This window comes from Anabrus simplex, chromosome 4 (genome assembly GCF_040414725.1).
Source record: "Anabrus simplex isolate iqAnaSimp1 chromosome 4, ASM4041472v1, whole genome shotgun sequence".
NCBI lineage: Eukaryota > Metazoa > Arthropoda > Insecta > Orthoptera > Tettigoniidae > Anabrus > Anabrus simplex.
This window is the reverse complement of record NC_090268.1, coordinates 128,265,321-128,282,670: the sequence shown is the minus strand read 5'-3', so window position 1 is coordinate 128,282,670 and position 17,350 is coordinate 128,265,321. Positions and strand designations below refer to the sequence as shown.

Here is a 17,350-nt window from a genome sequence, read left to right as displayed (position 1 = left end):
TAGTACTATAATGTTTATCAATAATAATCATACTTCGGTTAGGTCGATGTACACCAAATACACTTGCCTCATACGCAGTGACATTGTTAGCAACACCAGAAAAACAGTGTTAAATAAAGGAACTAATAAAGGGCTACCTAACAAGATATTAGGCCCCTTTAAACAACAATCATCTTCAAAGAACTGATACGGAAGAATGGAATGGCAAAACAGTAGGCGTGTTATACCAGTGGCTTTGTCCATTTCTTAAACGGACGTTTGGGTTGCCTATTCAAGCAGAGTGGACTGCGATTCGGGGACATATTGTATATCAATGTATTATGATTGTGCCTTGTTCATAGGTGTTCTAAACCTCTGTATAAAATTTCGATATTCCCCCATGCACAGTGTTATTGGTGTGCGTCTGCAGAGAGCGTACTGTAGGTCGTGGACAAAATATGTAAAGGTGCTCTCCGTTTAAAGAATTGAAGTAGTATTATAGGTAGCATTCCGAACAGTCATCCGGCTCCATGGCTAAATGGTTAGCGTGCTGGCCTTTGGGCACAGGGGTCCCGAGTTCGATTCCCGGCAGGGTCAGGAATTTTAACCTTAATGGGTTAATTTCGCTGGCACGGGGGCTGGGTGTATGTATCGTCGTCATCATAATTTCATCCTCATAACGACGTGCAGGTCGCCTACGGGAGTCAAATCAAAGGACCTGCATCTGGCGAGCCGAACTTGTCCTCGGACACTCCCGGCACTACAAGCCATACGCCATTCCATTTTCCGAACAGTGGAGGACTGTTAAACAAAACTCCATAGAAAGTTTAAAGACGATAGCGTGTAACTTATCTAAACTTTGACTTTGGGTGTCACAGACAGAGTAGGAGATATCAGTTATTTATGAGGTAGTCTGTGAGATAAAGTGAACAGCAAGGACGTCCGGGAAACTCTGCCTAGTATAGAAAAAGTGCGAAGGAAGGTGTTTGGAGATTTTGGTAAGCAAACGAAAGCACAGGTCACTACACCACTGTAGATAATGTATTTCAAAATATTTTATTTCTTATTTCTTCCAGGCCAATTCAATTTTAGAAATAATGTTCAAAATAACGATTCAGAATTTACAAGAATAAAAAGTACTAATAGATTTATCCAGGCTAAAATGAAATGTTAAAAATCTAGCTAAAACCGATCAAATAACACGCTACTCCTCATAAAGCTATTAACTATTCTAGGATGATCGAAAATAGCTTTCTGAGAGAGTCAAACGCCTTCGAACACTGAATCTCTTGCAGAAGGGATAGTGATAGTGATATTCCATGAAGGTAATAGGTAGCAGCTCCGATCACAAACCAAGAAAATCCACAGCAAAATAGTGGGTTATGGAACACAATTCAAAATCTGCCGGGGTAGCTCGACTGTAAGACTTTCAAATGGAAAGTGAAACAAAAAATCAATTAACTTGAAAAATAACAGAAATACGGATTTGAACGTTGTGTGAACATATCTAATATTTTGTTACTATATTTCTCCCTGCTCTCTTTTCTCCTTTTTTCCCACCACAACTTCTTTCAGTTCCAACACTCGCTACTGTTTTATTAGTAGGTTACTCGTTTTTGCAACTCTGCTAATGACATTTTCGCACCGGTTTTTCTCTTTTCTCCTTTCTGTTCAAGAAGCCACCCCTGCTGATTTTCTTCCTACAATATTATTGTAAATACTTACTAATGCAATTACAATTCGTTTTGTACAGTAATTATAAATATTTTAATTTTAGTATAATTATTTGTTGTTTCATGAATTTTTTTCTTATCTTGCAGTCTGTATATTGATGAATTTGAGTCACTCTCCATTATATCCAGTGATTCCTTTTCCCAAGATTTTAGGTAGGCTGCTTTGTTTCCTGTTCCTTTCAACTCTGTTTTTGCTTTAATTCTGCTTTTCATATTTTGAAGTCTTTTAGACAATTGACGTTCAGATAATTCGATCCCAAATTTATTTATTGTTTCCTGGATGATCGCTTGCAATACTGCTGCCCTTTTTTGATCGAACTCTGGTAGCTGATATTTCGAAAATAGGATGGATTGTGACTTCAATACATCTACAAAACTTGCCTGAAATTCAGTAACGTCCTCCTTCATAGTGACCAACACTTAAAATATTCTGGAAATCATAATCCGCTGTTCTAACCTACCTCACTGAGCCTCAGTTCCCGGAAGCTGTGTGTCAGCGAGCGTCAGTTGACACTGAGAACATTCAGTAAAGACTCGTGCAGAGTAACGAGATGTTATCCATATCGTTTATCAGTTGAGTGTTTCCCTCTTCCACCAGTGAACAGAAACTCCGAGTAAGCACTTCTATTTTATGCAGTGGCGTATGTGGGATCAAGACGTGAGCTACTACTAGACTTAGGTTACTCCTTTTCGATAGTTGGTTTAGTGAACGTCAAACGTTAAGCATTTTGAGCTGCAGCCTATAGCCAATGAAGTAGCCTGCTGCGTTTAGCAAATTAAAGTTCGGCTTTGTGACTAAATAGCCCCGGTTCGATTTTCAGAATCAAACCCCTTGTACTCTTAATTCCTCTAGCTTGGAAACTGGGTGTTTATGACGTCTTCGCCATTCATCTCATCCTCATTAGGTCACCACCAAGCCTATACATATTTCATGCACCATTCTTCTTCTTCTTCTTCTTCTTCTTTTTTACACAGCTTTTCCCGAACTTGTGGGGTCGCGGGTGCGAGCTGTGTCGCACATTTAGATTTGGCCCTGTTTTGCGGACGGATGCCCTTGCTGTTACCAACCCTACATGGCGGGATGTAACCACTATTGCGTGTTTCTGTGGTGGTTGGTAGTTTAGTATATTGTATGAATATGAAGAGGAAACTGTTGGGAAAAACACAAACACCCAGTCCCCGAGCGAGAATAATTACTCAGACACGATTAAAATCCCCGACCCAGCCGGAAATCGAACCAGGGCCCTCAAAACCGAAGGCCTCAATGCTGAACATTCAGCCAAGGAGTCGGACTCATGCACCATTATTATTATTATTATTATTATTATTATTATTATTATTATTATTATTATTATTATTATTATTATTATTATTATTTGTCGGATGTAATCACTGAATATGAAAAGGAGAGTGTTGGGACAAATAACCAGTTTCTCGAGTCAGAAGAATTAATCAAATGCGATTAAAATCCGCAACCCAGCCAGGAATCGAATCCGGAACCCTCTGAACCGAAGGCCTCAACGCTGACCATTCAGCCAAGGAGTCTGTCAAGGAAACGTTTAATACGGTAATCAAATATTGTTTTCTTCAAAAACCCTACTCACTCATATGAAACATAGCACTGAAATGGTTGAACGACTATAGCGGTGCATCCCTCAGTGTCATTTCCGAAAGAATGAAGCAGCACACCCGCCCTCCGGCCTAATGCTGCTCGTCTCCGTCAGCTGCAAGGTGAAAGTCGTGTGCCCAACAGACACGAGCGCTATGTAAATATAGTCACATTCGTACTTGCTTATAAATTATCGTCATTTGCTATATAACTGTATAAGTAAGTCGATACCATGACTAAAACTGACATATGGCTTTAAGGAACAGCTGTCTCCCAGCGATGGAAGCCTCCGATAATACGCAACAATGAAACAATAGTCATACGGACAACGGTCTCCAGTGCGTTCCTCAAAGCTGAAGCAAGAGGAGTATTTCTTCTTCGCCTTAATACTTTTAATGCAAATTCATCTTCAGGACAGAAAGTGTTAATCGAAGCTATTAGCATCTTAATTCTCTCTCTCACGTATATCTTCCCCTAGGATCTCGGAATTTTGGAGCGTGACAATGCGATAACGAGGCTGCTATTTGACACTTCTCCCACCTAACAGTGCTAGAACCCCTGAAATGAAATGGCGTATGGCTTTTAGTGCCAGGAGTGTCCGAGGACAAGTAAGTGATCTGCGCGTCGTGATGAGGATGAAATAATGATGAAGGCGACACATACACCCAGCTCCCATGCCAGCGAAATTAACCAATTAAGGTTAAAATTCTCGACCCTGCCGGGAAACGAACCCGGAACCTCTGTGACCAAAGGCCATGGAGCCGTATGCTAGAACCCTTGTGGGTGTGGGACGTAGATGAAGAATACACCCAAGATATCCCCTGCCAGTCGTAAGAGGCGATTTTTTTTGCTAGTGGCTTTACGTCGCACAGACACAGATAGGTCTTATGGCGACGATGGGATAGGAAAGGTCTAGAAGTCGGTAGGAAGCAGTCATGGCCTTAATTAAGGTACAGTCCCAGCATTTGCCTGCTGTGAGAATGGGAAACACCGGGCGAGTCGGTCGTGCGCGTAGAGGCGCGCGGCTGTGATCTTGCATCCGGGAGATCGTGGGTTCGAGCCCCACTATCGGCAGCCCTGAAGATGGTTTTCCGTGGTTTCCCATTTTCACACCAGGCAAATCACCAGGCTGTACCTTAATTAAGGCCACGGCGGCTTCCTTCCAACTCCTAGGCCTTTCCCATCCCATCGTCGCCACAAGACCTATCTGTGTCGGTGCGACGTAAAGCAACTAGCAAAAAAATGGGAAACCACGGAAAACCATCTTCAGGGCTGCCGACAGTGGGGTTCGGATCCATTATCTCTCGGATGCAAGCTCACAGCCACGCGCCCCTAACCGCATGGCCAACTCGCCCGGTAAGAGGCGACTAAAAGGGCCGACCAAGAGATGTCTTAGAACTGCGAAACTACTTTTGATTAGTACCATCACGCGGGGAATACCATGGGTTGCCTGTACTTGCGAGTGTACCACTATATTAGGTACGAAATAGGTTTGTGATTAGTAGCAGCAGAGAGTGGGTCACGGTGGGTTTCCAGTACCCGTGAGTCGTACCCTTGTGAGCAACACCACGGGTCTGGGCGTTCCTTGTGATTAGTACCACTATATGAGCGGCATCGTGGGTCTGCGTTGCCTGTGATTAGTACCCGCTATGTGAGGAACACCACGGGAATACCGGCGCCCGTGATTAGTACGCCTAGGTGAGGAAGACCATCGGTTTCTGTTGCCTATGTGTGGCGCCATTATGTGAGAAACACCATAGGTCTGCGTTACCTGTACGACGTCCAATACTTGTGAGTAGTACCATCATGTGTGGAACACCGTGATTCTACGCTACTTTTGATTAGTACCCCAACAAGACAAATACCATGGTTCTCGTTTACTAGCGATATGTACTATTATGCGGGGCCGTTGACCTCTATTTTGGACCCCTTTAGACAAAAAGCATCCTCGATTCAGGATTGTGCTTTAGAAGTGGTCTCTTGGTCAGTAATACTATTTTTATGGTAGTTTTTGGATAGGATCCACTGATTGTTTTAAATTCATATCTGTCCATTCATTCTTCATGCCATTTTTTATTTTGGTCTGAGGCTGTACCTTAATTAAGGCCACGGCCGCTTCCTTCCCATTCCTAGGTCTTTCCTATCCCATCGTCACCATAAGACCGCTCTGTGTCGGTGCGACGTAAAGCAAATAACAAAATATATATATAGTACCACCATGCGAGGAACACCACGATTCTCCGTCACCTGTATTTGGCACTACTATAGGAGAAACATCATGATTCTGCTTTACCAGTGATTAGTACTATTATGCATTTTGAAGTTTTAATTTTCATTTCGTTGCACCTGGTGTCATTAGGGGCCGATGACCTAGCAGATCATCGTAATCATCATTTTTGTATGACGCAGAGACATTGATCATCCTACACTGCGATCATGGTCCAAAAGAAGGCTTTGGAATGTGGTGCTGCAGGAAAATAGTGAGCTTTCCTTGGACAGCTATCGCCCGAACTTGTCGATTCTGAACCAGCACTTTGGATATGAACTGTCGAGAAGGTAGCCCTCAAAAGTTGATTGTTGAGCGCAAGGTCCAAGTAACCAGACCATGATGATAAGTAGGCCCGTACTAACACGATGGATCGATGGTGAATGATTCCTTACAGTTTTTTTTTAGAGTAACCATACTGAAGGCTTTGAACAGAAAAGAATGGCAGAGTACCTAGCTGCGTGATATTGTCACGATGCCTCATCCATGAGGCAAAACAAATACGAAGGAAAAAATATAAGCGTATACCGGTGGTACACGCCATCGCGCAACTGTTAATACAACATTCTTTTGCGAAACCTTTGCTGCACGTTTTGAGCAATAAAAATATGAGGCATTCGCTAGCTTCTCGTTCCTCTCGCCTCCAGCGGGCAGATGGCAGTCCAGCCAGAGAGAGAGAGCAAGCTTGGGAAATGAATGGCGTGCCGCAGGTAATTACCTACCTGTACCTGCTCATGAGAAAGATTGTTTACTACAGCCATAAATCAGTCCAGCAAGCACGTGACCACGATGAGCTTGGAAACTATGACGCAACGGAAGAAGATCCAAAACTCTGCAGCGTGCCAAACTCATTAACAGCGAGCGCCATGCAGATTACATCTGACGGGCACTCCGAATGGAATTAGCTCAGCAAGGTGTTCGCATATAAAGAGATCTTATACATCGAAGTAAGATGTTAAGTGTTTTTTATGGGCATTGACTGTGAGTAGGTTTCAGTTAAATAATAATAATAATAATAATAATAATAATAATAATAATAATAATAATAATAATAATAATAATAATAATAATAATAATGGAGGGCTTTGGAAAAGAAACAGCAATAATCAAGATTACGGCCGCTTCCTTCTCACTCCTAGCCCTTTCCTATCCCCCCTGCCTGTCGTAAGAGGCGACTAAAAGGGGCGACCAAGAGATTATTGTATTAGAACCATGAAACTACCACCAGGTGGGAAACAGCATGGGTCGCTTTTACTTGCGCGTAGTACCACTATGTCAGGTACCAAATAGGTTTGTGATTAGTAGCAACAGAGTGCATTGCCGGTTTCTACAGTACCTGTGATTAGTACTACTTTAGGAGCAACACCATGGTTCTGGCTTACCTATGATTAGTACCCACTAAATGAGGTACACCACGGAATAGTGCGGGTCTCTGTGGTTAGTACACGTATGTGATGAACACCATAGGTTTGCGTCGCCTGTAAATGGCGCCGCAAGGTGCGAAACACCATAGGTCTGTATTACATGTGCGAATTTCATTACCTGTGATTAGTACCATGATGTGTGGTATACTGCGAGTCTACACTACCTTTGATTAGTACAACAACATGACAAATACCATGGTTCTACTTTCTTAGACTAAAAGCATCATCGATTCAGTATTATGCTATAGACGCAGTCCCTTGGTCAGTAATACTATTGCTTTACGTCAGTTTCTGTGAATGTGAGGCATTGTGGGTCGGATCCAGTGATTGTTTTAACTTCATATCCATCCATTCATTCTTCGTCCTCACGTTTTGAATTCTGGTCAGTGGAGGATTTTGGACTTTTAATTTATCATTCCGTTTCGTCTCATTTCGTACCATTAGGGGCAGATGGCCTAGATGTTAGGCCCCTTTAAACAACAAGCATCATCATCATCATCATCATAATCGATTCCTTCTACCTCCGTATTTCCTTTACCATCATACATTTCATCTTCATTAGCTCCTCAACTGTTGTTGACGACAGGAAGGGCATCTGGCCGTAAAATCTTGCCATGTATTCATCTCACCTTATCCCCGGGCCTGCATTAAGAAATGGGACTAGGGTCGCTAGGAGCTATTATGTGCAGGCGCACTAATACTGTACCGCAACACAGAGTATTCGCAAGTTTGTGGTGGAAGTATATGGAAACGTCTGTGTTAGCGACATGTGAGAACCTTTGGTGAAATATGGGGGACAATGAGTGATGCATAAAGTGTAATAAGCGAAGTTTCATGTTAACATTATTTTCAACTAACGAAGGATCAAATTGAAATACATCTTCGCTCATCAGATGTCAACACCCAGAGAACCGAAGACTTAGTAAGTTGTTCTTAGATAGGTATAGTGTATAATATAAACCATAACACAATGGTAAGGAAGCAGTCTGATAACAAATTATTTCTGCTAGATGTACAACAAGAAGAGGAACATTTCAATTGATTTTAAAGTTCAGTTTATGTCGAGAGTCGAATTGAGTGGCTCAGACGGTGCTAAAATATGCCAGCCTTCTATCGGTAGATTAACCGGCGAATAAAATAACTCTTGCAGGTCAACATTCTGGTAACTCGGTGTCTTCAGAACCCGGAAAAGTAGTTGGTGCGATATAAAACCCATAATAATAGTAATTATTATTATCATTTATGCCAAGCTGTTCTTTATATGCATGAGATATATGAAAGGTTAGCCAAATTAGTGCTAATTTACTGTTGATTTTTTATAACTTGGTTAACGATGTTTTATTATTAGTAGATAGGTAAATTAGCTGTCTCCTACCAAGCGCCGGGAAAGTAGCAGACTAGCTTCCAATCACTGTGGGCGTGGAATATCTTTACATTCCCCATCTGTGTACTGTCGTGTTGACACATGCATGTTTTCGGTTGCCGTGGGAACGAAAAGAGCTGGGAATAACAAGGTACCGGCTGAGATCTTAATCAGTGCTGCCAACTTAGCGGATTTTCCGGTAAATTTGGCGGAATTAGAAGACTGTCGGTGGAGAAATATATCATACAGCGAAATTTTTGGCGGAATTCTAGATTTATTATAGCGGAATTTAGTGTTTTATCCATTTTAAGTTCTTTATTAATTTGTACTCCAGTCCGTCTCCGAGCTATTCCGCATTTTTCTTGTCAGGAGCTAGCAGTCACATGAAGAGAACATATTATTTGGATTTGATGTTATTGAGATCATGGTATCATAAACTTCTAATGCGTGGGGGAAAGATACTTATCTCTTAGTTGACGAATGACGACAGATAATGAAACTGTGAGAGAGTAGCATTTATATTTATGCTATGAAGGAAGACCGTTTAATAAACTGGCCTGTTCTGTGTGTGGCCCTTGAGGTAGGGTAAAAAAGGGAGGTAAAAGACTAGATGATGTGGATAACTGGATATAAAAATAACCAACACATGAAGTAAACATCACGGAGAAGGGAATAATATGTTACGATGGCAAGGAAGTACACTTACATGATGATTATGCATAGAAAATTGTCAAGAGGAAAAGTGATGTATTGCAAATTGAAAAGAGTATCGGATGATCGCCTGAAGTTGTAAAGATTTAAGAACTTTTCAGGTGTCTTCTGTTAGACTCAATCAGCTGTCTACCAAGTATGTATCGAAGGGTTTCCTACAAAAGTAAAGAAGAGGCGAGGAATTGTGCTAATCATACTTCCCGACCTTCTCAATTAGAGAGTTACTATTTACGCCTTGCAGCCGCTTCTACGAGCTTGCCTAACGAATATATAGGTTTAGGCTATATTTACTCCCAAAACTGACTCTTTTTTCTACTAAAGGGACGTAATAGGCTAGTGGTACTGTCACTAGCTTCTGATTAAATCTGTCGTGGTTGCTGATCTTGGCCAATACGTGTAGGATTTTTTAAATGAAAATTCCTGTCTCAGTGGATATCATTCCACGTAAACGTGAAGGTCCCGTGACTATGATCATGATATCAACAGTCTCGTAAAACTATAAGTTCGTCTGCATTTTCGCTTCTCCTTTTACTTCGTAGTGGCCCAAAATATAGAACTGCGCAATAACGCGATGCATCACAAATTATATCATCCCCTTTTCTCACGAACAATTCAGGAAGTGGCGATTTCCTGTTGCCTGTCGTACCATCTGGCAGAACAACCCTGCCTCGGTATTGGATCACTAAAATCCCACGGGAAATATTTTTACGATGCTCCAAAAGAAATTCAGTTTATACTGTTACAAAATGCGATCTTATTGTTCGTATCATACTTGATAGGCAGTCACTTTAGTGTCTCATCAAGACGGAAGTTAGGGGTCGTATGACCTAGACGTTAGGCCCCTTTAAACAACAACAATCATCGCCATTATCATCATCATCATCATCATCATCATCATCATCATCAAGACGGACGTTCTTAGACGTACGCTTTGATTTAGTGTATTAGTGCATACTTTATTTTCTTAACATAATGTAGTGTTCCTCAAGCGATTTCGTACAAAGACGCAACACCAACAAAATCTTTCATTCACTGTAACAATAATAATAATAATAATAATAATAATAATAATAATAATAATGTTGTAACCAAGGTTGAAGTTACAAAACACAACTTTTATTGCTTCACTTTATGATATTTACACAAATAACTGAAATTTATTTTGAAGCAAAAAAGAATATTGAATCTTGAGAAAAGTCTGTCTTTATACAATATGTACAGGTTTACAGTCTTTATATACACTTCTATCTTGAAAAGATAGTCTTTGTGAACTGACACGTTGATAGTCGAGAACTATCTGGCACACTAACATAAATGTCTTTGAGAGTCCTTGTTTGTTGAAGTGCCTGAATTCCTAAAAAGCAAGTTCAATTGATTGAAGAAATTCCACCTAGCGAAACTAAGGGAGCTTGCATAAATTAGGGAATGAAAATGGCTTGTAAAAGAATTACGGAACATAGGCAGCGGAAACAGGTAAGGGAGCGGTGACCAGAGGTGAAACCTCGTACTGCCAGAAATTCAGTCCACCTGGTCGAAGCACATTTTCAAGAGGAGTAGCCTCCGTGCTCGACGTAGGGTGTATTCTGGAGCTGGACACCGGGGCGAGTGGGCAAGTGAGCAGGCAGGGAGCTCCTATTTATAGTACACTCGATGGTCAGGCACGCGCACTGAGGGCTGCGCGTCGAAGCTAGCAGAATGATACACAGGCGCGCGTGCAGCTGGCTGGCGGAGGGAGAAAGGGAGCGCCGGACATACAACAAATAATAATAATAATAATAATAATAATAATAATAATAATAATAATAATAATAATAATAATAATAATTCTTTCTCCTGTTCTTCATTTTATCCTAGATATTGCTGGGGTCATTGAAGCCATATTAGGTCTTTTTGAGATTTGTCCCGGGGTGTAAACCGGGATACTATTCCTGACACACGTGAATTTTCATATTAAAATGTCACCTTAATATCCACTGGAATTCGTATCTCGGTTGTCTGATACGAAGAGCCAGCAGCTAAAACACTTCGCTAATCACTATAGTACAGTAATAATAATATGACCGAGCACGTCGGTGCGCGGTATGGGTGACATACTTGTCAGCTTGCTCGAACCCCGCTATCGGCAGCCCCAAAGATGGTTTTCTGTGGTTTCCCATTTTCACACCAGGCAAATGCTGGGTCTGTACCTTAATTAAGGCTACGGTCGATTCCTTCCCACTACTAGCCTTTTCCTTTCTCGTAGTCGTCATCGTAACCTATCTGTGTCAGTGGGACGTAAAGCAAATTAATAATAATACTAATAATAGAAGAAGAAGAAGAAGAAAACATTCATTAAATTGGAAAACAAGAACGAACAATTCTTAGGAAATTATATAACCCCACTCATGTAAATTGCATGTGGATTGAAAGAAAAACTACCGACCTGTACATAGGAACACTTAAGTTTACTGATACCGTACGTAGGAGAAGCTTGAAATTCTATGGTCGCATCTGTTGAATGGACAATAATAGATTTACTGTAATTTTTAATCCATTCGGTCATGATCAACTGGCTCGAAGAAATTAAGCAAGGTTTACAAGAAATGAGCGCTACAGATAATACGATAAAATATCGTCAAACCTTTGGAACTCTGGTTGTAAATCACACATTTGTGAACAGAGATTAAAAGAACACTGGGAACAGTGGACGGAAGAACGCAAAGAAGAGCACAGCATAGCACAGCAAGAAGAAGAAGAAGAAGAAGAAGAAGAAGAAGAAGAAGAAGACGGGAAGACCAAGCTAACAAGTTCAAATGCGCTCTTAATTGGGCATAACGAAGAACGAAAGAAAGAAAGGAAGAAAGAGAAAGGAAGAAGAAGAGTAACCTATTTGCCTATTTCATTAGCCTACATTGAGAAGTTGCTTGTTGTTCTACTGCAAGTAAATGTTTCTTAGATTCGGAGAAACCGTAATTTTGCCCTAAAACGAGAGCTCTTTAACGCGTCAATAACTCTTCTGACATATATGTCTTGAATTTACTGTAATTTCGTTATATATCAACCGAATGTTCCGGGATTCATTCCCGAAGCAAATGGTACGTTGGTGTCTTACATACGCTACACAATTAGTGACTATCCGATATGATAACAACCTGTTTTATGTCGAACTGAAGACCTGTCACTCATGAGTCGAGAAGTCGTAGTTAAGTGGAGAGAAGAAGTAGGTCATACACTGTATCTGCCCTCCTAGTGAGTTGTTGTTTGAATTCATTTGGTAGCAACTAGCTTGTGACTTCTACACAGACAGCGCAAGTTCTTTTTCTCCCTCTGCGGAACCCTGTACTGAAAATCCAGTGGGCCTGCCGATAATAATGGGTGTCAGACCAACAAATATTACCCTGTGTATCACTGCATTAGGGACATGACTCACTTTCCTGCCTGCACGCGAGCGGCACGTGCAAAAATCCGACCACTACTTTTCACGCACACATTGAAGAGTCCATGCCAAAGGCACTATAGGTTGCAAAGCAAAAGCTCCAAATATTGATTATAATATAGGCTACACCTTGTTTAGGATGAGGTAGATTTCTGCTGAGTGAATTAAGCCTGTTCTTGTTCCCACAATAATGGGCTCGACCCTGAATGAGGTCAGTGGCACCCGAGAGTGTGAAATATTGTAGTCTTAACTTATTGTGTACCTAACTTCCAGCACTCTTACCGTGGTGCACATCCTTATGGAATGCATGGGCCTGGCCGATCTGCACCATAGTATAAAACTTCCCTAGTACCGTCTCTCTCATCCTAAGAGATGACGAGCAACCATCAGATCTCGTCATCCGTTTTATGAGGGATAGTCGCCTGTTTTATTATGTATAAACGTGAGTTTTTTAAATCTGATTTTAATTTTTATTTTATTGTTAACTACATTTTATTTTGTTGACTCTTTTTGGTTACTTTTGTGTATTTGGGTGTGTTTTTTAACTTCTAACTTGAAATAATGATACAATTATGATTGTACTTCCAGGCAATGTTTTATTCTATCTTAATCTATTTTCTCTGCCATTTTAAAAGAAAACAAGGCATTGAAAATTAGATCCACTGATTATTTTAAGTTCATATTCATTCTTCATTAACACTTTTTAAAGGTGGTGGTGATTATTGTTTTAAGAGGAAGTACAACTAGGCAACCATCCTCTATATAACACTAATCAGAGGGAAAAATGGAAGGGATCCGATACTTCGAAAAATGAAGATATCGGCCAAAGGAAGACAAGGGCCACGAAGGGCGTGAAAATGAAAGACTCCCTAGCCCTCGCAAACCTAATAGCGTCGGGGTCGGAAAAGAACAAGAGTTGACCAAGGGAGGTCGGATAGGATAGATGAAAGTGAGGAGCCTGACACAAGTAAGTGGAAGCAATGCCAGGACTCAGCTGAGGGCCCCGTGGTCGCCAACCCACGCTCCAAAGTTCAGACCCCCTGGGGCCCCTTTTAGTCGCCTCTTACGACAGACAGGGGATACCGTGGGTGTTATTCTACCGCCCCCACCCACAGGGGGATATCACTTTTTAAATTCTAGTCAGTGGATGAATTTTAAAATTGTAATTATCATTTCATTTCGTTTCATGTAATACAATAAGGGGCCGATGACCTACATGTTACGCCCCTTTAAACATTAAGCATCAGCATCAACTTCCAGCACTTTAAGGAATTTCTGCGGGAAAGAATTCCGACAACCTGGCATCTTTTAAAATTTATAGAAATTGAATCGTCAGTTAGTGAACTGAACTAAATCAAATGTTGTGATTTGCGTCTTTTATACGCGAGTTCTAGCTGATCCTACAACATTGAAATGAAACTAGTCATGTTTCTCTACATGATGTAATCTCAGGATGATATTTTCTTGTTTGGTTTTGAGTGGCCGATTTTAACATGCGGAACTATTAGCCAACAGAAAAAAAAAAGAATGTGACACTGAAATTTATTGGTGGTCATGAAACAGTAGATTTTGGTGTTTGGTGCCTTGTATATTTTAGAAAAAAGATGTTTCATATGAAGTAGGGGTTAAGGTGATAAGAAATTTGTTATTTGTATCTTGGAATTTGAAAGAAATTAAGTACCTTGAAAACAGGCATATGGTAACACTTCCATATTATATCGATGGGTTGGTTGTGAGTAAGCTCATCTAATACGAGAACGTGAAAGCAATCATTCTAGATTCGATGTATACTTCAATAGAATATATCCTAGCAGCTTATGCATCCAACAGAGTGCCTAGTTCAGGAAAAAATGGAAAATGTAAACAAAAAAGACCTTGAATATGTAGACTACCATCTAAAGCAAAATCACTTTCTAATATTTTGATTTTTTTAAATATTGGTCAGCTAAAGACAATTCTTTTTCCTCACAGTACTCATATTTATTTGATATCATCGTAAAATAATTTATTATGGCTTGTGACATGATAGTAATCTTTGTGCTTCAATGTTGAAGATAACGAAAAACTTGATACAAATAAGTTATTTCGGTAGTGCAATTATTGAAACCAAGCTACTCAGAAACAGTGTTGTTGAAAATCGAAGTGCTACGCAATCACTTTTGCTTTCATATACGTGAAATTAAGAGTGTTTTTCAACTAAAAGATATTAACCCAAATAAAAATAATATAAATAGAGACAATCAATTCCATTCTGTCTCCTGAAAAAAAAACACAAAAGTGATCTATTTGTTTTCTCCGACTGGCAGTTAATTTGAAGGTTAAACAAATAAAACAAAAACACTGTTACATTCTATTTGTTTCGTATTTTTCCGGTTCATCGTTCTTTACTTAACAGGAAATTTAATAATAATAATAATAATAATAATAATAATAATAATAATAATAATAATAATAAATATTTTCGGAATATTTTGGACAGGTTTTGAAGATAATTTGGTCTGATATGTTCCATGAGGAACTATGAGATTATCTCTTTCTTCTCGTCATGATTGCCGGCCGCGCGGTGTAGGGGTACCGTGCCTGTCTCTTACTCGGAGGCTCCGGGTTCGATTCCCGGCCAGGTCAGAGACTTTTACCTGGAACTGAGGGCTGGTTCGAGGTCCACTCAGCGTGATTACAATTGAGGAGCTATCTGACTGTGAGATGACGGCCCTGGTCTAGAGAGCCAAGAATAACGGCCGAGAGGATCCGTCGTGCTTACCACAAGACACCTCATAATCTGCAGGCCTTCGCGCTGAGCAGCGGTCGCTTGGTAGGCCAAGGCCCTTCGGGGCTATTGCACCATGGGGTTTGGTTTGGTTCTCGTCATGATTGTTTTATGAAGTTCCCTGACCATAAATATCGATGGAAACTGTGAGCACAGGGTATTTCCCTTGACCTTAATAATGGTTCAGAAGTCTGAGTAGCTGGTCGTCTGAGTAAGCGTTATGCAATTTCTCTGAGAACGATAAAATACAGGAAAATACACTCCTTGTTGTCTTAATACGTTTACGTCCTCTACAGATCTGGCCAACCAAATTTGGCAGAAAAGGGATTCATCCTCTTTAATTCCCTTACCGAGCTCGATAGCTGCAGTCGCTTAAGTGCGGCCAGTATCCAGTAATCGGGAGATAGTGGGTTCGAGCCCCACTGTCGGCAGCCCTGAAGATGGTTTTCCGTGGTTTCCCATTTTCACACCAGGCAAATGCTGGGGGTGTACCTTAATTAAGGCCACGGCCGCTTCCTTCCACTTCCTAGGCCTCTCCTATCCAATCGTCGCCATAAGACCTATCTGTGTCAGTGCGACGTAAAAAAAAAAAAAAGAGAATTAATTCCTCTAAAATCGATTTATATTTAGAGAGATAATGTCTTCGATTCTACGGTACCCCACAATACATATCTCTTCCGAATTTTCTCTGAAGGCACGCAGGAGACTGCACTTTGTAATTAAATGCTCTTCGTATCAGTTGTTTTAATTGTTTTCAGTTGATTCTGTTACGCATATCTTTGAAATCTACTGTTTTCTTCCGAGATGTTATTTTCACCTAGTGACGAAATGGGGCCCGAATTCTTATACGGTAATAAGAAGCTACTATAGCATACTTGAACGAATGTCAAGAAGATTCTGCTGTGCGAACTGCATAAGTATTTGGGGAACAATGATATTTTAATATGTACATACAATTTATGTAACTTTAATGCCTTTGCTAGCAGGACCTAGTGTTTACAGTGCACTATGTCTTCTGGTATAGGCTAGAGCAATTTTGTTACTTCTATTGATCTGTCTTTGTCTTATCCTTGGCTTTGACAATATGAGCGATGCTAGTAATGCAATTCCTTATGCAGCCAGTTCCTTCTATGAATGGTGTGAAAATATTGCTCATAGGGTCAGTTGGTGCATGCATTTCAGTCCCCTGGTTCGGTGAAGTAAGCAACGGAAAACTACGTCGCTCCTCATTTCCTTAGTACGCCTCTTCAGAGATGCCCATGCCGTCTATGACAGCTGATGGCGGAGCTGTTGGGGATCCAACCAGCTTTAGGGCTGAAGACTGAACATACATACACATGTAACTTTACCTGCATTACCGCGGAATGGGCTTGAATATAGAGACCTGCTTGCTATTCACCAAATACATTAACATTCTAATCTATTTCTGCGTAAAGTTCCGCTCTAGTGATAAGACTAGATAAGAGGAGATTAGGAGTAACTTCAAAGTTGCCGCCTGTTTAAATAATTGTCTCTAAATGGGGCAAATACCTTAGAACAGTTTTTTTTCTAATTTTACCAATCTGTCTCAATCTGTCTGGCCACTTGGTTGAAAGGTCAACGCACTGATCATCGGTTCAGAAGACCCTGGGTTCGATTCCCGGTCGATAATTTCATCCTTGTGTGGTCATCTCCCCCGGTTCGGGAACTGGGTGTTTGTGTTCGTCTCGATACACTCGTCATATATGTACACCTCTCCACATTACCAACTTCCACAGAAACACGTAATAGGGCTGGTGTCAGGAAGGGCATCCAACCGTAAAACCGGATCAAAACTTATCACGTCGCTACCCCAATAAATCGGTATTAAGGCCAGGAAAAGAAGAATGTTCTCTCTCAGTCAGATCTCAGGCTTTGAAAATAAAAATAATTGCGGAGATATAGTAAGCAATGCTACAAACACCATTCGATATGGAGCTAATCCTTGTAACAAAGAGTGAAATATAACTTGTAAGGTTGGTTGTTGCATGAATTTCAGTTGGCTTAGCTGACTTTATAGCACCTTACGGCTTAGTGAGAAATGCAATGGAAAACTACCTCGCTC

The 17,350-nt window shown here is 40.7% G+C and overlaps 1 protein-coding gene across 1 annotated transcript in view; it reads right to left on the bottom strand.

Annotated features, from left to right (window-relative positions):
• The window catches only part of LOC136872196 (uncharacterized), a 125,765-nt gene extending 112,934 nt beyond the window's left edge, over nucleotides 1–12,831 (bottom strand). The window contains exon 1 of the mRNA XM_067146031.2: nucleotides 12,783–12,831. Coding sequence (XP_067002132.2) covers nucleotides 12,783–12,831 — 49 coding nt within the window. The remainder of the gene's footprint in view (nucleotides 1–12,782) is intronic.
• Nucleotides 12,832–17,350: the final 4,519 nt, after the last annotated feature.